At 37.3% G+C, this 24,829-nt stretch overlaps 1 protein-coding gene across 1 annotated transcript; it reads left to right on the top strand.

Annotated features, from left to right (window-relative positions):
• Nucleotides 1-17: 17 nt before the first annotated feature.
• SOCS4 (suppressor of cytokine signaling 4) lies at nucleotides 18-22,063 on the top strand. Its single transcript, XM_082735089.1, has 2 exons — nucleotides 18-153; nucleotides 15,777-22,063. The coding sequence occupies exon 2, from the start codon at nucleotides 15,869-15,871 to the stop codon at nucleotides 17,192-17,194; it is 1,326 nt and encodes a 441-aa protein (XP_082591215.1). The 5' UTR covers nucleotides 18-153; nucleotides 15,777-15,868; the 3' UTR covers nucleotides 17,195-22,063.
• The last annotated feature ends 2,766 nt before the right edge of the window (nucleotides 22,064-24,829 follow it).

The raw sequence follows: 24,829 nt of genomic DNA, 5'->3' as shown, positions 1-24,829 counted from the left end.
GGGGCTTGCACAAAGGCATCGGCCTTTTCGGACCTACACGAGGTGCAGAAGTGGCTGGGCCTCCCTTCTCCACCTTAGCGAGCACTCAAGAGGGATGGCGGTGGTGATGGCGGCAGTTTCTCGGACAGCCCCAGTTAAGCTGCGGTCTGAGAGGTGAGTGGGGGAAGGGTGGTTGCTGCCTGGCTTTGCCGACTGGGGTCGGCTGTCGCCTTCCAGCCTCTCCTAACATGAAACCATATCCGAGTGCAGCTGAACGTGTCCAGCTCCTCCTTGGGGCCCAGTTAGAGAATGAGGTCTTTGAGCATCTTCTCTCAAGGAGACCGAGAACCTTCCCAAACCTTTAATCTTGGCATCCTTCGTGTCCTTACCTTGTCGTTTCTATAGCGATAAAGGAGGGAAGATTTTCATCTCAATTCTTAGTTCCAAGAGGTATGGCCTGCACATTAATGCTTATGGGGGAGGGGGGACCTTCTACATATAATCCTTAAGAAGAAAGTAACTTGGGTTTCCCCCTCCCCCCACCTAAAATTCTCTGAACTGCGTGTTTAGAGCTAAAGGAAGAGCCAGAACTAAAGAATATTGTTGAATACTTAGTTCGCGCCTTACAATCTGAACCAAGGTCTCGGCTATTAAGTTCATGCTTTGATTGTGTCCCTGTGTTCTCCCATGTTGGTAGATGGGTGTGATGAATACCCTCACAGTTACACATTTTTGTGGTACCCACCTTCTAGTCTGCATCAGACACTAATTTATGAACTAAGGGAGACGTTTTTCTGGTGTAGACATTTCCCCATTGTTTTTCAACCTAGTTCCATTGTGAAAAGTTGCACAGTTAACACAAACGGTGCTATTGTTCTTCCTGTCTTGGCATTCTGTGAAGGTTGTTTGGAGCACTAGGGTTCCACATAGGCTTCCTAGATACTCAAGTTTGGTATGTTAATGAAGAGGAAAAATGGTTGGCTGAAAGTGAACTTGGAATTTGTGGAAAAATAGCCAAACTATTGTGGATTTCCCGCAACGGCAAAAGATACCTGAGATGATTCTTTTTGAGTGACTTAATTTTATTTGGAGATCATTCATTAATTTTTAGATAGACTGATATGTAATTTTTTTTTATCCAAGTAAATATCACTGGATAGACTATGGGATTGAAGTGGAACTCTGACAATATTTGTCTCTATATTGAATATATCTTGATGAGATTTCAAGGCCGTACTATTCAGAGCTCAGCATAAAAAAAAATCTGTAAATTGGAACAGGAATTCTAGGTATAAAATGCCCTAACTATGACATCTATAACACTATGTGACTTTAAAATTATGAATGGCTTTGTGGCCATTCATGGCCACGTGAATGAATGTCTGGGTGGCTCAGTTGGTTAAGTGACTGCCTTCAGCTCCGGTCATGATCCTGGAGTCCTGGGACCTAGGCCCACATGCTCAGCAGGGAGTCCTCTTCTCCCTTTGACCCTCCCCAGTCTCATGTACTCTCTCTGTCTCTCAAATAAATAAATAAAATGCTTTTTAAAAAATAATTAAACTATGAATGGTATCTATATTTCTCTCCCTTAACTCTGCCTTAGCAATCAAGCCATTTAATCCATAGGTTAAAGAAAAATTTCCTTTATAGATTTCATATGTATGGAAAGAGCTTAGGCCTTAGAGTCAAACCGCCCCAGGTTTTAATTACTCAGTTACTCATTGTATGACCTTGAATATGCTTTACTTTTTCTGAATGTCAGATTTATTTCTAAAATGGAGATATCTGCTTCCATGGATTGTTACAGTGTATAGAAGATACTCATGGATGTATAAAACTAATTGTTACTAATGTCTAGTGTTATTAACAGGGTACCTTGGGTGGGTAGTTAGTGCTTTTATTTAAAATAGACTGTTTTTGTTTAAATCATTATCCTGTAAAAGTTTTCAAGTATTAAAAGATAAACTCTTACTTTTGCTGGTATTACATTTCTCTTTCAGTCAAATGCCTATAAATTTTAATGTGAGTGAGTTCATGGTCTTGATGGAAACAGACATTCAAACAACATGTACAAGATAGTGTGGTAATGAAATGCAAGTAACTTAAATGTTAGCAAGATAGTGTGGTTATTTAGGATAATGTAGCCTTTAAAAAGAATCTGTTGTGGCTGTCAAAATTTTCCAAATGGATTTATTTATCATTAACAGTGGGTGTCTCATAGGAGTGGGTAGCTGAATGAACTCCCTGAAAATGACACCAAGATCACAGATTAAACTGCTATGAAGATTAGTTAGCTTTGCTCTGTTGTGACCATTTATAGTGTCCTTACACTCACAAATACTGTTCTCAAGAGCAATAGGATGAGAAAACACGAATATATTACAATTCTGCTGATGGTGATGAGTATTAGCTACATTATATACTCTTAGAGACTCAGTTTATCTAAGAAACATACCAGTGTTGTGTTATGGAAGGAGTTTAAAAAATGCATTTTCAACAAAATATGTACTTGATGTAAAAATCACTAATTATGTGAAAGATAAGGCTGGAAGAGAATGTTAAAATAACTAAAGAGAGGGACATCTGGGTGGCTCAGTCAGTTAAGCATCTAACTTGTTTCATCTCAGGTCATGAAATTTGAGCCTCTGCTCTGGGCATGGAGCCTACTTAAGATTCTCTCTCTCCCTCTGCCCCTCAACCCCCATCTCTCTGACATGTGTGTGTTCTCTCTCTCACTCTCAAAAATAAATGAGGAGAACGGCAATTTCTAAAGGCAATTTAGAAATCTGAAGATCTGTGTATCTCTGAAGATGTCCTGAAACTTACCAGCCTATTTAATTTATTTTTGGAGTAAATAATACTTGACTATGTGTAAACTTACTAAGTTATAAAAGAATACAATAAAAGTTCTTTTCCCAGCTATCCAGCTCTTGTGGCTAGAGGCAGCGACAGTATTTGATTACTTTGTCACCTGGATAGTGGATCCTTACATAGCAAGACAGATATATTCACACTTTTATTGATGAAGAGACCGACTCAGAGAGATTATAGTTTGTCCAAAGTCACATTCCTACCAAATGTCAAAATGAGAGATGGAACTCAGATCTTTTACCTTCAGATTCAAGGTAGTCTACCATACTGCTCCTCCATATCATAAGTGTTGCCATAAAACTTAGAATTTAGTAAAACACAAATGGATTTATTTATCATTAACAGTGGGTGTCTCACAAAAGCATTTTAAGTCTGGAGTCACCTTATACTAGTTTATTAAAAGTTATATTGGTAAAACTTATCACCCAAGCTTAAATATAAGGATATGTAATTTTTTTAGGAAATGTAATTATTATGAAACAATGGAAAGAATAATTTATAATCAGAAGAAACTTTGCCTACTCTTTCTGTTGAAATCTATGTATTTACTAAAATTTGCTTGCTAGAAGCTGTATTTTTTTTTTTAAAGGTTTTATTTATTCATTTGACAGATAGGGATCACAAGTAGGCAGAGAGGCTGTGGGTGGTGGAGCAGGAGTGGGGTGAGGGGATGGGGGCCAGGATGCTCCCTGCTGAGCAGAGAGCCTGAGAGGACCATGAGATTATGACTTGAGGCAAAGGCAGAAGCTTAACCCAATGAGCCACCCAGATGCTGCAAGAAGCTACATCTTTTAATAATTAAAGGTTTAGGGGTGCCTGGGTGGCTCAGTGGGTTAAGCTGCTGCCTTCGGCTCAGATCATGATCTCAGGGTCCTGGGATCGAGTCCCGTATCGGGCTCTCTGCTCAGCAGGGAGCCTGCTTCATCCTCTCTCTCTCTCTCTCTCTGCCTGCCTCTCTGCCTACTTGTGATCTCTCTCTGTCAAATAAATAAGTAAAATCTTAAAAAATAATAATAATAATTAAAGGTTTAGGGTGCCTGGGTTGCTCAGTGGGTTAAAGCCCCTGCCTTCAGCTCAGGTCATGATCCCAGGGTCCTGGGATTGAGCCTCATATTGGGCTTTCTGCTCATCTTCCTCTCTCTGCCTGCTTCTCTGCCTACTTGTGAACTCTCTTTCTCTCTCTGTCAAATAAATAAATAAAATCTTAAAAAAAAAAAAAAAAAAGAAAGAAAGAAATGCTGAAGCTCCCTCAGCCTCAGATTTTCAAGCCTTATATGTGGCCTTTGTTGTCTTTTGTTCCTTTTTTTTTTTTTTTTAATTTTGCCACTTGCCCACCTCTCATTTTTAGAAATTAATTTTACATTAGAAGTTCTGAGTACTCCTGGAAGCTAACTAATATGCATTTTCATTAATCTCAATGTATGCTATTTTCATACATCTTAAATACTGGTGGTAAAAACATAAGGCAGCTTGCATTATCCAGATTTTGCAGTGTGAAAATTGAAGCTAAATGAGATTTTAAAATCAGATGATATAACTAGTATGTGACAAAGTCTGGATTTTAGCCTGTATTTGATGATTTAGCCCTTCGTGCTATTTCATCTGCCCATTATCATTTTTAAATATAATATAGTGAAAAACTAGATTGTTGATTTTTTATAGATGTTTAAAACATTAAAATTTTCTCTTTATTTTTTTAAGATTTTATTTATTTATTTGACACAAAGAGAGATGTCACAAGTAGACAGAGAGGCAGGCGGGGCGGGGGGGGGGGGGCAGGCTCCCCACTGAGCAGATAACCCAATGTGGGGCTCAATGCGGGGCTTGATCCCAGGACCCTGAGATCATGACCTGAGCCGAAGGCAGAGGCTTAACCCACTGAGCCGCCCAGGCATCCCTAAAATTTTCTCTTTAGACGAAATTACTCTTACAGGAAAATAAACTGCAAGAAACTAGAACAAAATGTCTAAATTTACTACCTTTAGGTAATTGAATTATAGGTTTTTTTAAAACTTTTGAACTTTTCTGGATGTTCCATAAATTTATACTGAGCATATATTGTTTTTATAATTAAAAAATTATAAATTGGAAAGAAAAAAATACATCTGTTTAATCCAGTTTATTCCCTAAAGAGTTAGAATCATGTATCTTAAATATTTTGGTTTTCAGAATTCTTTTAAGGTCCTTCCACTTTTAAAAGTCCAGGTACTGCCAGCTCTTAGTTTTCTGTTCTCTCTTGTTCAGTGACAGGTTCCTGGCCATTTCTCTCTGGCATGCTCAGGGAACATACAATCATTTAAATATTAGCCCAAGTTAATATTTCTTCTAAAATTTGCTCAAAAAGGATTTGTGTGGACTAAGTACAGGAAACTGTGTCTTAGCAGGCTTCTTAACTGAAGGTCCTATCAGAACCTTTTGCTAAATATGCATTGTAGTTAGTAGTTCAGATGGGAAGCCATTCCTAAACTTGTTTAACAAGGAAACCCCTATCTCTTTAGAATGTGTATTAGCATCTTTTAGAACTAGTGTCCATGAAAGTACAGGCTGGCGGACACCAGTATAAGCAAACTATAATTGGGAAAGTAAGTGGAGAGTATGGGGAGAAGGTGGATATAGTAGCACTAATTAGTAATTCCTTTTGTTAGTTTGTTTATTACTCCAGTTAGGTCCCATGAGCCCTGACTTGATAGCATGAAAATGGCAGACACAAAAATATTTACTGGAAAATGAGCCTATATTGCTCTTGTAATGAGAAAAACAAAACAAAGCATTTTTTTAGTGCTGAGATTTTTTTTTTCATGTGAACAAACCTGGTTTTCGTGTTTTTCCTTAATATTTCAAGGAATTCATCGTCATCTACTGTCCAGTATATTCTATTTGTAGACTCTAAATGTCTCCACAGAATCCTCTTCAAGTATCAAACTATGATCAAATGTTAAGGACTATGACCCATATAGTCCAATTGAGCTATCACAAACTATGATCAGAATGCTTTCTGATCATAGTCTGTGATCAGTTTGGGGACATATAATGACAGGTAAACTTTGGAGTCCTGGATTTGGTCAGGAAATTCCCAGAGCTGAATTACTACCAGAGTAATAATGTATTTCTAAGTTCTTTATGTAGTGTAATAAATAATTATTTTAGGATCAATTTTATTTTAATTTAGTATTTACATGACTTCTGGCCTTAGGTATGCATTGTAGATAAAGTTGTTGTTCAGTGAATAATTAATACATAAAATAATGCTCTGGTATCCAGTGTCCTAGAGAATACAATGAATTTTTCAGATAGATGAAGTTTAACCCTTTAATTATTGGCCTTTTTTTTTTTTTTTTTTTTTTTTTTAAGGAGCCTTCATGCCCAGCATGGGCCTTGAACTCATAATAACCCCCTGAGATTGAGAGTCTCATGCTCTGCCTACTGAGCCAGCCAGACAGGCATCCCTAATAGTTGGCTTTTTAACAATTTTCTGTAGAAATCTTGAATTAAAATCACCTCTTTGGCCTTATTCAATAGACCTAATTAAATGTTATTTAAACCTTTGTTAGCAGAATGGCTATGTTGGATATTTATTCTAGGTTCACTGTCCTTGCAGTAGAAGCTGGAATCACATGACTGCTGGGAATCTAAGAACTTGCTTTCTTGAAAGTGACTTTTATATAAATTTGCTTTTTTAGATATTTGCCTCTTGCTCATTAAGAAATAATAATTTGGGGAAGCACCTTGGTGGCTTAGTGGATTAAAGCCTCTGCCCTCGGTTCGGTCATGATCCCAGGGTCCTGGGATCGAGCCCTGCATCGGGCTCTCTGCTTAGCAGGGAGCCTGCTTCCTCCTCTCTCTCTCTCTACCTGCCTCTCTGCTTACTTGTGATCTCTGTCAAATAAATAAATTAAATATTTTTTTAAAAAAAGAAATAATAATTTTTAAAGATGTCACTCTGTACTCCCCAGAGCAATGTAATTTAGCTGCCTTCATAAAAAATTAATTATTGAATCAAGAGCCAAAGCAACCTTCTCCCTAGTGATTTTTTTCACCCTCTTAAAAAGAAAAAAAACTTTGCAGTTACCAACAAAGATCTTTGATTTGTCAGTACCCTTTAAAGTATCATCTTTGATTTCTATACTACATAAAAAATGGTAGTAAAGGCACTTTCTTATTTTTTTTTTAAAGATTTATTTATTTCACAGAGAGAGAGAGAGAGGTCACAAGTAGGCAGAGAGTAGCCCCCCACATCGGCGGGGCTCAATCCCAGGACCCTGAGATTATGACCTGAGCCAAAGGCAGAAGGTTAATCCACTGAGCCACCCAGGTGCCCCATAAAGCCATTTTCTTATCACTTTGATCTCTTCTGCCTCATTTATTCGAAATTTGTAAAATTCCAAGAACTAGTGATAGGCTATTTGAAAGGATTCATTCAGATTCAGAACCCAACACTTTTTTTTTACATTTAGATTTTATTTCTATAGGCAAGACACCAAAACACTTTTCTAATACTCATCTTTAGTCTTTAAAAATAGAACAGTAAAAATAATGTTCTCATTAAAAATTGTTATTTTTATGGAGAACACTGTGGTTGAACTTATTTTTAAGAATTTTAAGGTTTGGGGGTGCCTGGGTGGCTCAGTGGGTTAAAGTCTCTGCCTTCGGCTCAGGTCATGATCCCAGGGTCCTGGGATCGAGCCCTGCATCAGGCTCTCTGCTTAGCAGGGAACCTACTTCCTCTTCTCTCTCTCTAACTATTTGTGATCTCTGTCTGTCAAATAAATAAGTAAAATCTTAAAAAAATAAATAAATAAAATCTTTTTTAAAAAAAGAATTTTAAGGTTTGGAAAAAAAGAAAAAGAAAAAAAAAAGAATTTTAAGGTTTGCCCCCCCGGGTGGCAAAAAGTCGGTTAAGCTTAGTAAGTGTCTGACTGGATTTCATCTCCGAGCATGATCTCAGGGTCATAGGATTGAGCCCCATGTCAGACTGCACACAGCATGGAGCCTTCTTAAGATTCTCTCCCTCTGCTCTGTTCCCCACCCCTTGCATGCACTCGCTTTAAAAAAAAAAAAAAAAAAAAAAAAAAAGTTAAGTTTTAATGAAACTTGTGGAAGAGATTAAGAAATTATTTTTCTGGGGTGCCTGGGTGGCTCAGTGGGTTAAAGCCACTGCTTTCGGCTCAGGTCATGATTCTAGGGTCCTGGGATCAAGCCCCGCATCGGGCTCTCTGCTCAGCAGGAGGCCTGCTTCTCTTCCTCTCTTTCTCTCTCTACCTGCCTCTCTGCCTACTTGTGATCTCTGTCTGTCAAATAAATAAGTAAAATCTTTAAAAGAAAAGAAAGAAAGAAATTATTTTTCTAAATGTAAAGATTTGAGAGTTTATACATATAATGGATTTTTATCATTTTTTTAAAGAAATCACATAATAGTGAAGGAAATTCTGAATATCTTTTTTCTAAAAAGATCTCTCTGTAGCACAAACTTTTTTAAGCAGTTACTTTATTAGTAATTAAGATGTTACCTACACCATGAAATAACCAGCTAAATGTTCTGTTTTGCCTTTCTTTTTTAATATATCTGCTAAATAGCTTCTGAGAACCACTTATCCCAGTAAAGATCATCAATTTTAGAACACCTTCAATTTCAACAACTTCGGTACTTTGCTAGTTACCTTAAGATAACTAGCAAACCTGATACGTTATAAAATGTCTATGATTGTGTCTGTTTACAAATATTGTGAAGATTATATTATTTAAGGTAATATAATCCACAAATCTATTCTAGCAACATGGAAGCAGGTACAGTTCACTGTAGGTAAACAAAGAAATGGAGAGGGCTGCCATCAGGTCCTCAGCTTTTTGGAACTCCCACTCTTCCTTCAGGAACAGGACACCATCCAACAAGTAATTTGACAATGAGTGATGGGAACATTGCCAAGCATATATTCAACAGTAATGAATTTTAATTTTTCTAATGTTTATACAAATATAAGTAGAAGTTAAATTTTCTTACTACTTTGAAGACTGTAACATTAAATGACATTTTGGACCATATATTGATATGGTCATGTTTTACCAAATCAATTTTTTGCCATAATTTATAAAAGTGCGAGGGACTTCTGAAGCATGAACTCAGTTTTCTAGCAAAAGAAATAGCTATGTAAAATTTATAGAAGGCTATAATTCTCAGATACATATAAAACTAAGTCAAGATTTTCTGTGTATTAACTCTTTAAGTACAAGTAAATGTATGGAACATTCATCTAGGGCGATGGTATGTCACATTATTTTATGGACATCTGCAGCATTAGCACATGTAAGAACAGTTAACCAAAAATCCAGAGAATACTTAATTTATTAGTAACTATTATGTACAAGTTGGTAAGCCTTATCAAAGTAAATCTGTTATGTTGGCATGTTAGCTTATATAGAACAAGGGTGGAAATTAGTTCTCTGGGAGAAAATGTTCTCTAGCTTCGTGTCTCTTGAGTTCCAGCTATATCTGGCATGTTGATCCTTTTTCACTGAAACATGTTATCCTCCTGAAAATTCTATTTGCTTATAAACTTTTTAAGTTAGAATTGGACTAGAGACAAAAGTATTCTGTCATGTTGTCATTATAAACTATTTCTTTTTTTTAAGATTTACTTATTTGAGAGAGAGAGAGAGAACAAGTGGGAGGGACAGGAAGAGGGAGAGAGAATCTCAAGCAGACACCGTGATGAATGTGGAGCTGAACATGGGGCTGGGATCACAACCAGAGAAGAAAACAAGAGTTGGACATTCCCAACAACTATGTCACCCAGGAGCCCCAGGAATAATTTCTATTAAACTGGCTTATGTGCTTTAATAAAATAATATAGGTATAATCTGTTTCTTTAAAAAAAAAAATAAGAACATTTATTGATTACTTAATACATTTAGGATCTGAGCTGAGTACTTTATATACATCATTTCATTTAATCTCCAACAGTTGAATACAATAACATCAATCTCTCTCTTTTTTTTTTTTTTTTTTAAGATTTATTTATTTATTTGTCTGAGAGAGAGAGAGAGCATAAGCAGGCAGAGTGGTGGGCAGAGGCAGAGAGAGAAGCAATCTCCGGCTAAGAAAGGAGCCTGATGCAGGACTCAATCCCAGGACGGTGGGATCCTGACCTGAGCCAAAGGCAGCCACTTAACCAACTGAGCCACCCAGGCATCCCCAATATCTCTATTTTATAGATGAAAACACTGAGGTTTCAAGTCATGTGGCTAGTATAAAATAAACTGGACTCAAACCATACTGCTAGTGGCCACCATTACTGTGCTATGGAACTGCATTCTTCTCATATCCATGCATAAAGATGTTGAAAATGTTAAAATGGTTTCTGCTGAATGGTAGGTTTATGGATAGCTTGGGTTTTTGTTTTTGTTTTTGTTTTTTTCATAATTATAAGCTTAGTTTGAATTAATCATGACTATGAATTATGGTTATTTATGTTCATCAAAATGATATATGCACCCAGGTTAAAAATGAAATTGAAATATTAGATAATATAAATGCTACAGTCCTACCCAATCCAAAGGCATCCACTTTCAATCTTTTATTTCTAAATCGTATGCTAATACTTCTTTCTTGATTCATCAGTTATCAGACATTGTCACTTGACTTCCTTTTATGATAGATGAGGATTTAACTCTTTTAGTCTCCTTTTCTTTTTTTTTAAGATTTTGTTTATTTATTTGTCAGAGTGAGAGAGTGTGCATGAACACAAGCAGGAAGCAGCGGGAGCAGCAGGCAGAGGGAGAAACAGGCTCCCCGCTGAGCAAGGAACGTGATGCAGAACTCGATCCCAGAACCCTGGGATCATGACCCGAGCGGAAGGCAGATGCTTAACCAACTGAGCCACCCAGGCATCCCATCTTTCCATTTTCTTAATTGCATTTATATTGCAGTTTTGATGAATACGTAAATGATATTTTCAGTCCTGAGCCAGATGTTTTACAACTCTACTTTCTTGTATAACTCTTGAATTTTTGTGTAATTGATAATTACCTAATTCTTCTGTGGGCATTGTTTTCGATTGAATTTTCCAGAAGTCTGTTCTTTTTTTTTTTTTCTTCAAGATCTTCCACCTTGGAGTCTATAGCCATGTGTCGTTAAGTGAACTAGTTGCTCTGGAGACCCTATTATCTAGAGACTTTCCTTCTTCATCATCCTAAGAATTCACATTTCCTCTCTTTTTTTTTTTTTTTTAAGATTTTATTTATTTATTTGACAGAGAGAGATCACAAGTAGGCAGAGAGGCAGGCAGAGAGAGAGAGGAGGAAGCAGGCTCCCTGCTGAGCAGAGAGCCCCATGTGGGACTCGATCCCAGGACCCTGAGATCATGACCTGAGCCGAAGGCAGAGGCTTAACCCACTGAGCCACCCAGGCGCCCCACATTTCTTCTCTTTATTTCCTGTGTTATGTCTTTTGTTGTGGGTGTACATTCTAATTTTAGAAGACTGTATCTTCCAATATGAGGTAAAATTGTTAATGCTTTGCATATCTGAAAATTTCTTTAATTTATCCTCATATTTGATGGATAATTTGGCTGGTTATCTCTTCAAAGTTGGAAAGTAGCTTCCATCTTCCAAAACTAGCCTCTGGCTTCCAGTGTTACTGTTGAGAAGCCAGATGCCATTTATTTACAATCCTTTGTGACCTTTTTTCCTCAGGAAGATTTGTTTTGTTTTAAAGTTTTTATTTATTTATTTGACAGAGAGAGAGCAATCACAAGTAGGCAGAGAGGCAGGCAGACAGAGAGGGGGAAGCAGGCCCCCTGCTGAACAGAGAGCCTGACGTGGGGATTCGATCCCAGGACCCTGAGATCATGACCTGAGCCAAAGACAGAGGCTTAACCCACTGAGCCACCCAGGCGCCCCAGGAAGATTGTTTTTTAATTTTTATCAATTTTGGGGTGTGGACTTACTTATTTCTTTATTTAACTGTGGTAAGAACACTTAACATGACATCTGCCCTCTTAACTTTAGTGTCTCCACTTTATCGCTAGGGTTCTAAAATTTTAGAATAATGTAGCTCAGTGTGCATTCCCCCCCCCATTGTGCTGGGTACTCAGTGAACTCTATCAGTATGGATGCACATATACTTTGGTTCTGAGAAATTTTCTAACATAGTTTCCCTTCTTCATTTTGTTATTTTCTGTGAAATGTCTATATTGGTCCTCTAAGTTTTCTTACCTTCTGTGTCTAATAAACCATTTTTTTCCTATTTCATGTTACTTCCTCAATTTATTCTCCCAACTTTCCTATTGAATATTTTATCTCTGTAATCATATTTTTAATTTACAACTTTCTTGTTCTCCAATTGTCCCAGACGCCTCTTACTTATTCGTAGGTGTGATATCTTCTCTTAACTTGGAAGAAATTAATTTTATTTTCTGCTCTTTTTGTGGTTATTGTTTTCTCTAAGCTTTTAGTTTTAGGCTCTAAAACTGTTATTGTTCATGTTAGAGGCTTTCCTCAAAAATCTGATGACCTGTGACTATTTATTCATATCGTGGAGTGAATGAAGCACAACAATGCTGCCCGACAGCTGTGTGTGTGAGTAGGTGGGGCTTGTGGACTGGCAAGCTTCTCTGCATGCTTGGGTGGGTCTTCCAGTTTTATTTGTTTTATTTTGTTCTTTTTGATTCGTTTATTTATTTTGAGAGAGAGAGAGAGAGTATACATCAGGGGAGGGGCATAGGAAGAGGGAGAGAGAGAATCTGGAGCAAACTCCCCACTGAGCACGGAGCCTGGCAAGGGACTTGATCTCACAATCCTGAGCTCATGACCCGAGCCACAGTCAAGAGTCCACTCTTGGATCACTCAACCAACAGAGGTACCCAGGCACCTCCCCCCGAGCTTTTTATTGGTGGAGTCCCAGCTGTCAGCATCTAGAGGTCTTTTCTCTTTGGCCATTCTGTTTCTTCTGCAAAGTATCTTTTAGTCCCCTATTAGGAGGTATAAGTCTGGCTGCTGGAGTTTTGGGTGTTGGATGGAAAAAGGAAGTAGGAGCTTTCATTCTGATTTTTGTTCCAAACCTCCCCTCTGCCCTCTATGTCTGATATCCAGAGTTCTGGGCCTCACTAGTTCCGTTTCCCCAAATGATAAATATCCCATCTCCTCTAAGTGTAGGAGTAAAAAATGGAGAGATCCAGTTGTACTTATGCATATTTTCCACCCTGTTCTCCACCCACTTCTGTATCCTCTGGTGCCTCAGAGTCCTGGACTTTGCTTACTCTGTTGGTTTGCTTCTCATCCCTGTCATCTCTGTGCCTAGTGTTACCCAGCTCTCTGCTGCTGAGTTATTTACTGCTCCTCCATTCATATTCTGTCCTCATATTTTGTGATTCAAGTTGTAGATATCTGCTAGTCTTGTCAAAGATAAGATTTGTGTTTTCTCATTTTTTCCTTGTTTTAGGTTGACTTCTGAGAGGATAGAGCAAAAAGATTTTCACTTGGCCATTTCAAACCAAACAATTACTTATTTTACAATCAGAAGAAAACAAAAAGCTGTTCTCATTTTGAGGGGAAATGAAGTTACAATATTCACTAACAAATTTAGTAATGGAAAGCAGCAGGTGTAGTAGCTAAAGGAAGCATTAGAATCACTAAACAATTTTATAGGAGACTTGGTTGTTACTGACAGCAGAGAGAACTTGAGAGAGAAAAACTGAAGCAGGCCCTGGTAAAGATGGGAATGCCATCAAGATCAGAGATAGGGAGCTTATCTTTGATAATAGAAGTGAAAGAAGAAATGGTACAAGGTAGAGTTAATAGGCAAGTTGAGGGAGTTTATATTCAGTGGAGTAAAGTTGCTTATAGAGTTTAATAAACTGCTCTTTGGGTATTTTTTTAGTAGATCACCAGGCATTTCAGATCTTACATATTTTTCAGAACTGAATAAAAAAAGTAGAAACTACATAGTATTAATGAAAAAGGTCTGCTTAGGGCTCCTTTATTACATTTTTATCTTGAAAAATATGTTTAAGTATAAGCTCTTAATAACAGATGTGTCTTCTAATCAATGACTCTTCATATTCTTCAGCTTACTTTGTTGCCTTCTTGTTTATTTTTGTTCAATGGAACTTAGTCAACAAACAGCTAAAGCATAATGTTGAATATAATTTTGGTATAATAAATAATGATGTATCCCCCAAAATTAGATTTAGAAATACTTTCCCTATGGATTTTAAATGAGTATTCACTAGTGAGCTCACTAAACAAAATAGTCTGTATAATCACCAGGTGCTATTCAGCGTTCAGAAATGGAGTATTTTATTTGGCAAGTCTGATTCATTAGTTCACACTTTTAAGTACTTGCCAGTCTTATTTGCTACTACAGATGCTTGCTTGAAAAATCCTATTGCTTTGAAAATGCATTCAGGTGGCTCTAAACATTTACGTGACTGGTGGGATTCTGATGTTCCTCTGACATAATCAGAAACTTAATTGTAAAGTCTCCAAATTCAAATTTCATTTGCATAATATTTGAGATTATAAAATCCTTATTTAGTATTACAGAATCTCAATTCTGGGCTTAATATTCCACCTAAGAATAGTTAAGCTAATCCCCTCTATAACCAATCATTACTATTAGTCTTAATAAAACTCAGTGCTTCACATTGTTTAATTCTAATGTATCTAGCCAATTTTATTTTTTTTAAAGATTTTATTTATTTACTTAACAGAGATCACAAGTAGGCAGAGAGGCAGGTGGGGAGGGGGGGGGGGAAGCAGGCTCCCTGCTGAGCAGAGAGCCCAATGTGGGGCTTAATCCCAGGACCCCAGGACCATGACCTGAGCTGAAGGCAGAGGCTTTAACCCACTGAGCCACTCAGGTGCTCCTGTAGCCAATTTTATAAGACAGTCATTGCTCTATAGAAATTTAACTGCTTGTTTCTCAAGATTACCAAGAAAAATACAAGGGTATATGTGTAAAGTAACAGATTTTTTATTTTTTTATCCTATTCCTTATTTTCTAAAAACTGCCCAGACTGATAGTGAAATTGACCATTTACTGAAATGAGTTGACAAAACTGCATTGGGAATGCTTGCATGACGTTCCTGTTGTTCAGTGGGGATTATTAATTCTCAACAGCTTTTAGAACTTAAAGTTTATATTTTCAATCAATAGGAAACAAAGCAAGGAGAGGGAGGTTGAGGGTTGAGGGAACTACAGGGTAGTGGTTCTCAAACACCAACTCATGTATTTCTACCTCTTGTAATCAATTCACTGATTAGTCTGCTGTGAAATAAAAATAAGGGGAGGAGAGATTGACATAAGGTATACCTCAAGACTAGCAATTGTTCATATTTTGAGCATACAGTTGGACTAAGAGGCGGCCTCACTTTTTCCAACCTACATTGAAAATTAACTGTAGGAAAAGAACGTATATTCTTGACTCCTGGGCACTATGAAATTATAGTATATAGAAGAGCAGATCATTTAAGTGAAAACAAAATATCTTGGAACTGTCTTCCAACATATTCAGTATTCTTATCTTGTTCATGTACTAGTTATGCTTTTTCATCTTATGTCTGATTGGGGCTTAAAATAGAAACTACTGTGTGTGAAGTAAATGACAATTGGATGCCTGGATGGCTCAGTTGGTTAAACTTTGTCTGATTCTTGGTTTCATCTCAGGTCATGATCTCATGGTCAGGAAATCAAGCCCTATGTTGGGCTCAGTGCTCAATGTGGAGTCTGCTTGAGATTCTCTCCCCCGTCTCTGCCCCTCACCCCTACCCCACCCCTGCCCACTTGCTTATCATGAGCATGGAGCCTGCCTGGGATTCTCTCTCTCCCTCTCCCTCTCCCCTGTTCCTGTGGTCTCTCTTTCTCTCAAAAAAATTTTAAGAAAAAAGAAATGAATGACAAATGACTGCTGTTTTGTTTTGTTTTCCTTTAGATATATCCAGAGAGTGCCCAGAAGAAACTTCCTGCTGGAAAAACTGAAAAAGCAGTATTTATAACACTGGAATTTGTGGATAATTTGTTAAAATGGCAGAAAATAGTGAAAGTATTAGCAAAAATGTAGATGTGAGGCCCAAAACTAGTCGAAGTAGAAGTGCTGACAGAAAGGACGGTTATGTGTGGAGTGGAAAGAAACTATCTTGGTCAAAAAAGAATGAAAGTTGTTCAGATGCTGAAACAGTGAATGCTGTAGAGAAAACTGAAGTTCCTTTAAGGAGCCAAGAAAGGAAGCACAGCTGTTCATCTATCGAGTTGGATTTAGATCATTCCTGTGGGCATAGATTTTTAGGCCGCTCTCTTAAACAGAAACTGCAAGATGCCGTGGGGCAGTGTTTTCCAATAAAGAATTGTAGTGGTCGGCACTCTTCGGGGCTTCCATCTAAAAGGAAAATTCATATCAGTGAACTCATGTTAGATAAGTGTCCTTTCCCACCTCGATCAGATTTAGCCTTTAGGTGGCACTTTATTAAACGACACACTGCTCCTATAAATTCCAAATCCAGTGAATGGGTAAGCACAGACTCGTCTCAGAGTGAACTGAGGGATGGTCAGCTAAAACAAAGAAGAAACGTGGAAGAAGAGGTAAACTGCTTCTCACAAACCAATGTTCAGCCCTGTGTCATAACCACCAACAGTGCTTCTTCATGTAGAGGTGGTCCCATGACTGGCTCTGTGATGAACCTGCTTTCAAATAACAGTATAGAAGATAGTGATATGGATTCGGATGATGAAATTATTACACTTTGCACAAGTTCCAGGAAAAGAAACAAACCCAAATGGGAAATGGATGAAGAAATCCTGCAGTTGGAAACACCTCCTAAGTACCATACCCAGATTGATTATGTCCACTGTCTTGTACCAGACCTCCTGCAGATCAATAACAATCCATGTTACTGGGGAGTTATGGATAAATATGCAGCTGAAGCTCTACTAGAGGGAAAACCAGAGGGTACCTTTTTACTTCGAGACTCAGCACAGGAAGACTATTTATTCTCAGTCAGTTTTAGACGCTATAGTCGTTCTCTTCATGCTAGAATTGAACAATGGAATCACAACTTTAGCTTTGATGCACATGATCCTTGTGTCTTCCATTCTCCTGACATTACTGGGCTCCTAGAACATTATAAGGACCCAAGTGCCTGTATGTTCTTTGAACCACTTTTATCCACTCCTTTAATTCGGACCTTCCCCTTTTCCTTGCAGCATATATGCAGAACAGTTATTTGTAACTGTACAACTTATGATGGCATTGATGCCCTTCCAATTCCTTCTTCTATGAAATTATATCTGAAGGAATATCACTATAAATCAAAAGTTAGAGTACTCAGGATTGATGCACCAGAACAATGCTAGGGAATGTGTAGGAATATGGGAATGATTATATACATATTTTCATTTAATATTTTATTTTTCTTATGTCACTTTGAATTTTTCTACAAGGGCAGTTCAAATCTAAAATAAATCTCTGCCCTAAATTTTACTTCCAGATCAGTTTATTTTTCTTAAGATAAACTAATTGTTTAAAGTTACACACTAGGGGTTAATGAATATTTTTGACCAGGTGTTTGGTTTTTGGTTTTACAGATAGATTGTATACTTAATTTTTTTTCTTAATTGTAATTTGCTTAAGGTCTAGGGATATTTGAAATTTGGTAGGCATTGCAAATACAATTAAGTAATCTATATTTCGTACTTTCCTTTAAAAATAAGCTTATGTCCTTTCCTACATGTTCCCTTGTTAACCTATGCCATTGGCATCCCTATACATAAAATGCCGTTTCCTCATCCCCCTTTCCCGAGTTGTTTTAAAATTCTTCAGTTAACCTGAGTGTGTTGTAATTCACAATCCATATCAATGTAATTGAGTCTTGTACCTTAATAATAAATAATAGGGATGTTAAAGGTAACAAAATGGTTTGAAATTAAACTTGAAGTGTTTTCATTTTAAATACTAATTATAAAGCAGTATTACTAAATTTGATTAATCTGATTAGGAAGAATCAAATGAGAACATGACTTTTTGGAAGTGAATTTATTTTCTACACTGTAGCATGGTCATTTATTTTTGAATAGGTCTTTTACTCAACCTAGATGAGTTGCTATCTTCAGAACAAATATTGTTCCTTTCTCGCTGGAAGCTTTAAAAATAATAACACTATTAGTATAGTAGTTACTAACATATTAAAGCAACTATGGGGTTTTTCTGTATTTACTTATGAAGCATTTCTTCTGATTACCCTTTTCATAGGAACTCTGAGCCTGTTATTTTGGAGAGATGCCACGGTTTTATAAACAGCCAGAAATTTCCATCAGTAACCAAAGAGGACCTAAGTAGTCTTCATTATTTTAAAGTGAGCTTCACTAAGGATTCAAGAAGTAAAACATGGAGCTCGGTTTTTTGAAACTTAATATTGGTTTTGATTTTCAAGTTTCAAATAATTATTCCTGTCTTCAGAATTAACATGTCTTTACTGTGGCTTCAAAAAAGGAAAAACGTTTTGCGAGCTACATGGCTTACACCATACTGAATAGCACTAGGCACTAGAAGTAGTATTTTAAATTTGCTATCCCAGTACAGAAGCATTTTTAGAAATGTCATCCCAGTATGATAAAGGTAAATGGAGTGATACCTTATCTAACTCCACTTTTTAAAGAGTCAGTGCAAATAAATTTCTTAGACAGTTTTTTCTTCTGGTGAGCGGTCTAGCCCTTTGTACAAATTGGCATTTTTAATATCCTAGTAATTGATTTCTTTCTTTCTTTCTGTTTTTCCTAGTAATTGATTTCTTGATGCTAATTTAGGTCTGGTAGGAAGCTACTTCTACCTGGATTGGAAGAAATTTGACTCAAGTTTCCAAGTTAGAACAGATGTTTCTTAAGTATCATTGCTTTTATGTTGAAGTAGCATTTCCCTTTCCTGCAGTTCTGTTGTAAACATAAAGATGGCATTTTTCAGTAATAGCTTTAAAATACATTTTAAGCAGTTACAACAAAATTAAACCAAGAAAATATCTTACCATTTTCTAGCATTTTTTTTTTCTCAGTGATCTCAAGATTGTCTTATTCCAGGTAGGGTAACTACTAATTATGGCACCTGTCTGTGGAGTAATGAGGCTCAGGATATCATTAACACCGATATCGGGATAAATATCTCTTCTAAAGATGATACTTCCCTTTTTCAAAAGTAGAAAAGTCTCATACTACCTCATCTTTATTGTGACACTTTTTGTAGATCACTGAGAAGCTTGTCTTATTTACCAATAAACTGCTTCCTAAATATCCATTTTTGGTGAAAGAACATTAATAGTGTAGTAAGACTCTACCCATGATTATAGTTTTTTATCAGAATTTGATAATGAGATTTTCTGTTTCTGTGAAACAATTATTGTTTTAAATATTTTTCTTTTAAAAGTAACTTTTTATCAGTACAGAAAAACCTTAGGGATGACTAGCTAACAAATATTCTGTTATAGAGTAATTTTATAAAGAAAAAGTGAAATATAATTATGTTGTCTTTTATAATGGTAAAAATTAATGTTTATATGAAAATCAAGATATGAGTAGCTTTTCATATATTCAAACTGGTTGCTTGTGATATATTTTCTTTGGCTTTCTTATTTTTTCAACTTAAAGGTATTAATAACTGTTAACATTTTCAAAATACTGCCATATATATATCCTTGAAGTAAATGATCTAATAAATGAGAGCAGGGAAGAGACTCATTTACTCTGAAATGGTTTGTATTTTTCCTTTGGTATTTGCTAGAGTGAAAAGAAATATGGAAAGTACAAGTATAAAGACTTGAGAAGGGAATTGTTAACCACGAAGGAAAAAGGAAAGAGTAATTAATTTTTTAAAACATTAAAGAATTGGAATTCAGAAAGGTTAATACCTTTCTCTTTGTGGGGATAAATTTGGAAGAGCATCCAGTATTCACAAACCTATTTTTAAAATGTAAAATATGTAATTATTGGAATATATAAAACAAAAGTGACTAAGTCATGAAAGGAACGTAAGGAAAGATACAAATATATCTAAATATAAATTTTGTAACTCTAGGTTTGTGGGCATTTGAAAAGTGTAAATTCCAGAGTTGAGAAAGCATCAGCATGGTGGAAATGTCTAGAGCTTACTGGTGAGAGAAGATGGAGCTAAAAGAAACAAGATAAAATATTAAAATTAAGAATTTAGGCATCACCTCAGGGAAGAGCCTTGATAGTGAAAGGGAACTACTTAACTGCTAATAGCTGGTCTGGACCAGACACTTAACTGCGCTTTGGGAATCATCCTGCACTAATCAGGAAATAAACTTGACTCTTCTATTTCTCAAGCTTTTCAGGACAATCCCACCACCACCACCATGCATTTTTTTTTTTTTTTAAGCTATAGCATCTTGATTCATATTCTAATTCCTAAAATATTCTGAATGGATTTTTTTGGGATCCTGGAGCATTTTTGTATGAAAAATCCTATGTGATCTTTCTATAGCTATGCCAGTCACTTAAATAATTCATAGGGAGAATGGTTTAATTTAAAGGAAGAAGATTAAAGGAAGCTTTTAGTCAGCCTGTGGTTAGATTTATTGATTTGGTGAACAGAACTGTGTTCTTTCCTGAATTTCAGCTAATGGTCAAAGAATGGCTTTCAGTTAAAGTTGTGACTTATTATAAATAATATAAAGAATGTCTAAGTAATTAGAAATCCTTTAAAAAGTAGAGTAAATGTGGCCAATAGGACTCATACAAATTCCATTTCTTTTTATAAGAAAAACACAAACCATTATCATTTATTCATGAGCCAAAGCCATTAAGAAGACAAATCAAGTTATCAACTTCCTGTCTCTCTGAAGTTTGGATCATTTTATAGACCCACATAATAGAGCAGTTTTTTCCCTTGAAACAAAAACGTTGAAACCTATCTCTTACAAATATACTTAGTTTTTATTTTAAAACTTTTTTGTCACTTTTATTTATAATGAGTCAAATAGGTTATATATTGATTGGTGGAGTAAATTTCACAGGAAAGTAGACTTAACTATTTCTGGAGACAACACAGGGAGAACAATGTTTAAATGTAAAAAAAAAAAAAAAAAACAAACTCCTATGTGTTAAATAATACCCAAATGAATGAAAGATTTTAAATCAAGCAGACTATTATTTCTATTTTGGAAAAAAAAATCTTTACAATTTTGGTTTTAACTATAATCAGTTTTACAATTATTTTTATTTCTAAAGAATGAACAGAAAGCACAAAGTTTTTTTTTCTTTTTTTAATGTCCTAGTAGAAATGAACAATGCTACAAGAGTCTGCCTATGCCATTCTAGTGTATTAAGATATTTGACACAGTGGAGGTGACTTTTTAAATGGATTGGCTTCTAAGAAGTGTAGACTAATGGATATGACCCAATGGAAAGGGATTTGGGGTACATTAATCCTTTTTCAAATAAAAGTGGAGTCTATTTTTTGTTTAATTCTGAATAGATTACTCAATCCTAAATATCTTCATCTCTTAGCGTATAAAATGTAGATAAATAATACTTGTCACCTGACTTCCTGAAGGTTATTCCTTCATTTAAGAGGTGACCCTTGGAGCATACTTGAAAATAATTTCTGTAATTTCTTGAAAGTAATGTGATGACAGATTTTCAGAGTATCCCCTTAGTGGATCCTGCAAGTTCACATTCACTTCTTACAGTCTGTAATAGGCTTTCTTGGCTTGATTTGACAATAGAGATAAAGTACAATTTGGATTTGTGGTTTAGACTCGAATTGAATGAACAATTGCAGTTTTCTCCTACCCTTAATAAGGTTTATGTAAAATTGATGTTTGCCTGTTATTTTAAAAGTTGATTACATTTGCAGGAAGTGAAGATAATCACTTTTGCTGTGGTTATAATCAAATCTAAGCTTTCAGACTTGAGAGTAAAACTCAGTTTACTTAAATTACCCTGACTTTGCTAGGATTGAATCAATTCTGTATAAACCAAGTAAGAACTTGATATATACTTGAATATAGACGGAGTTTAGTAACTTCACAAAGCTGTTAGTACTCTTGTCAGCTGGACTTGTATGATCCTCCCCTTACCAAAAAAGAAGTAAACTGTTCCCATTTTTATTTCTAATCCTGAAGTTGAATGTTCTTCTTGGATGTGAGTTCAAATAAATTGATCTGAATAAATTTTCACTTCTTCTTAATTAAAACTTAATATATAAAATCCAAAGGCTTTGTATTTTGTTTTTAAAGCATTGTGTATTCTGGGGTGCCTGGGTGGCTCATTTTGTTAAGCATCTGACCCTTGATTTTAGTTCATGTCATGATCTCAGGATTGTGAGATCAAGCCCCACCTTAGACTCCATGATGGGCATGGAGCATGCTTAAGATTCTATCTCTTCCTCTTCTGCAAACGCTCTCTCCAAAAACAAAAGACATTGTATATCCTGGCTTTGCACATTCAACTTAGAAACAAAACACTGGGGGCACCTGAGTGGCTCAGTGGGTTAAGCCTCTGCCTTCGGATCGGGTCATAGTCTTAGGGTCCTGGGATCAAGTCCCGCATCGGTGTCTCTGCTCAATGGGGAGTCTGCTTTCCTCTCCCTCTCTGCCTGCCTCTCTGCCTACTTGTGATCTCTCTGTGTCAAATAAATAAAATCTTAAAAAAAAAAAATTGGGGGCGCCTGGGTGGCTCAGTTAAGCATCAGACTCTTGGTTTCAGCTCAGGTCATGATCTCAGGGTCCTAAGAGCCCCACCAAAGGCAGAATCTGTTTGTAAGTCTTTCCCTCTCCTGCCCATGCCCTCCCCCCCTTTGCTTTCATGCAAGCGCACTTTCTCAAATCTGAAAAAAAGTTTAAATCTATATTACACACTTTCTAATTTAAAATACACTTTCTGTCTTTAGTGTGTCAGTTTGAGTCTTCTAGAAGCAGATGCCAAGATGTGAGTAAATGTGCAAGAGATTTACTGGGGAAACACCTATGAAGGAAGAAGGTGTGGATGCCTTCCTATCACTTTGCAAGTCTGACAAACATGAAAGAAATGCAAAGACAAATGATGGTGGGCTTCAGACTGCACTGCAATTGTGAAGTAGATGGAGATTTAGTATTAAAGAAAAGGTTGACTGAGAGAGCCCACATGGAACAGGAATGGCCTAGCTCTTGAACACTCAGTATGCTGTTATTGGCTGAGAGGTGGGAAAACGAGGTTGTCAGTCACTGATAGTGACCAGGACCAGAGTAAGGTGGGTGAGGCACTCAATTTGGGCACAAAAAATTTTTGACCAAAAATCTCAGCAATGAAAGGCAGTATTTCAGTACAACGTTCTTAAGATTTTTTTTTTTTTTAAGATTTTATTCATTTACCCAACAGATCACAAGCAGGCAGAGAGGCAGGCAGAGAGAGAGAGGAAGAAGGCTCCCTGCTGAGCAGAGAGCCCGATGCGGGAATCAATTCCAGACTCCTGGGATCATGGCCTGAGCTGAAGGCAGAGGCTTCAACCCACTGAGCCACTCAGGCGCCCCAAAGATTTTTTTTTTTTTATTTGTTTGTTTATTTGACAGACAGAGATCACAAGTAGGCAGAGAGGCAGGCAGAGAGATAGAGAGGAGGTGAAGCAGGCTCCCTGCCGAGCAGAAAGCCCAATGCGGGACCCTGAGATCATGACCTGAGCCCAAGGCAGAGGCTTATCCTCACTGAGCCACCCAGGCGCCCTCAGTACAACGTTCCAAATTCAGAACTAAGGGGCGCTTCTGCTGAGGTCATGCCAGTGTCCTGAATGGAGCTCCGTGACTGGGTCTCTGCTCAGCGGGAGCCTGCTTCTCCCTCTGCGGGTCCCTCAGCTTGTGTTCTCTCGGTCTCAAAATATTTTTTAAAAAATAACATCAGAATTAATACCTAATGAAGAGAAATGCCAAAATTTTACATATAATTTTACTGACTTCTGGTGACTCAGGCTTCCTTATACCTCCACGAGGCACTGTGGATTTGCTGCCTCCTGAGGGCAGGTAAGTCTTTCACACTGATACCATTTTCCCATAGACCATTTTCTTTGTCTGAGAATGTCTTCAACAGGCTTGGGTATTTGCACTTTCTCTACGTTTTTCAGTAAAAGACGTGTGTGTGGTGGTGAAGCATACCCAGGAAGAAGTCTTCATCTAAGAAAAAAATATATATATATATTTTAAAATATTTGACAGAGTCAGAGCGAGAGAGGGAACACAGCCGGAGAGTGGGAGAGGGAGAAGCAGGCTTCCCCACTGAACAGGGAACCAGGTGAGGGGCTAGATATTAGGACCCTGAGATCATGACCCCAGCACAAGTCAGACGCTTGATGACTCAGCCACCCAGGCGCCCCAGGAAAATTTCTAGTAAGATGCCACTGCCCAATGACCCACTAACGGGCTACACAAAGAAGCTAAATGTTTTAATGATTCTGCATACTTCTAACATGTTTTTACGTGTACGTACATATTATATGTACATATATTTTCACGCTATGTAATTATGGCATCTATATAACTCGCTAGCAGATTCCTTGGCGCTGGGGGAATGTGTCAATCATCCTTCAGACCCGACCTGGAGTACGTAAAGGTTTACTCAAAGATGGACATGTGGAGGGAAGAGGCGCTGATCAGGGAAAGGCTGCGTAGACAACTTCCAGTCAGTATCAACTGCCGAGTCATTTACAGACGTCTTCCCTTCCCCGTGCAGGTCCTTTAGCGCTCCTCAGTTTGGGCCTGAGGGCCGATGGCCGCGTCCACACCCAGCCCGCTTCAAGGCCCGGCTGTAAAAATCTCTAAACCTAGGACATCCAAAAAATCAGTCCGTACATCACTCCAGGAAGCAAGTTTCCGTCAGGGTGCCCAGCACGTCACTGACTACAGGAATTTCCGGAAAGCCGGGGAGCCTTCCGCCCGCCAGAAGAAAACAGCCACGCGGGGCGAGCCGGAAGAACTACCGCGTCACGCCGCGCTGCGCCGCCGGGCAGGCCGT

The sequence above is a fragment of the Mustela nivalis genome (assembly GCF_964662115.1).
Source record: "Mustela nivalis genome assembly, chromosome: 6".
NCBI classification, from domain to species: domain Eukaryota; kingdom Metazoa; phylum Chordata; class Mammalia; order Carnivora; family Mustelidae; genus Mustela; species Mustela nivalis.
Note: the sequence above shows the minus strand (reverse complement) of the source record. Positions and strands in the feature narration are given on the sequence as shown.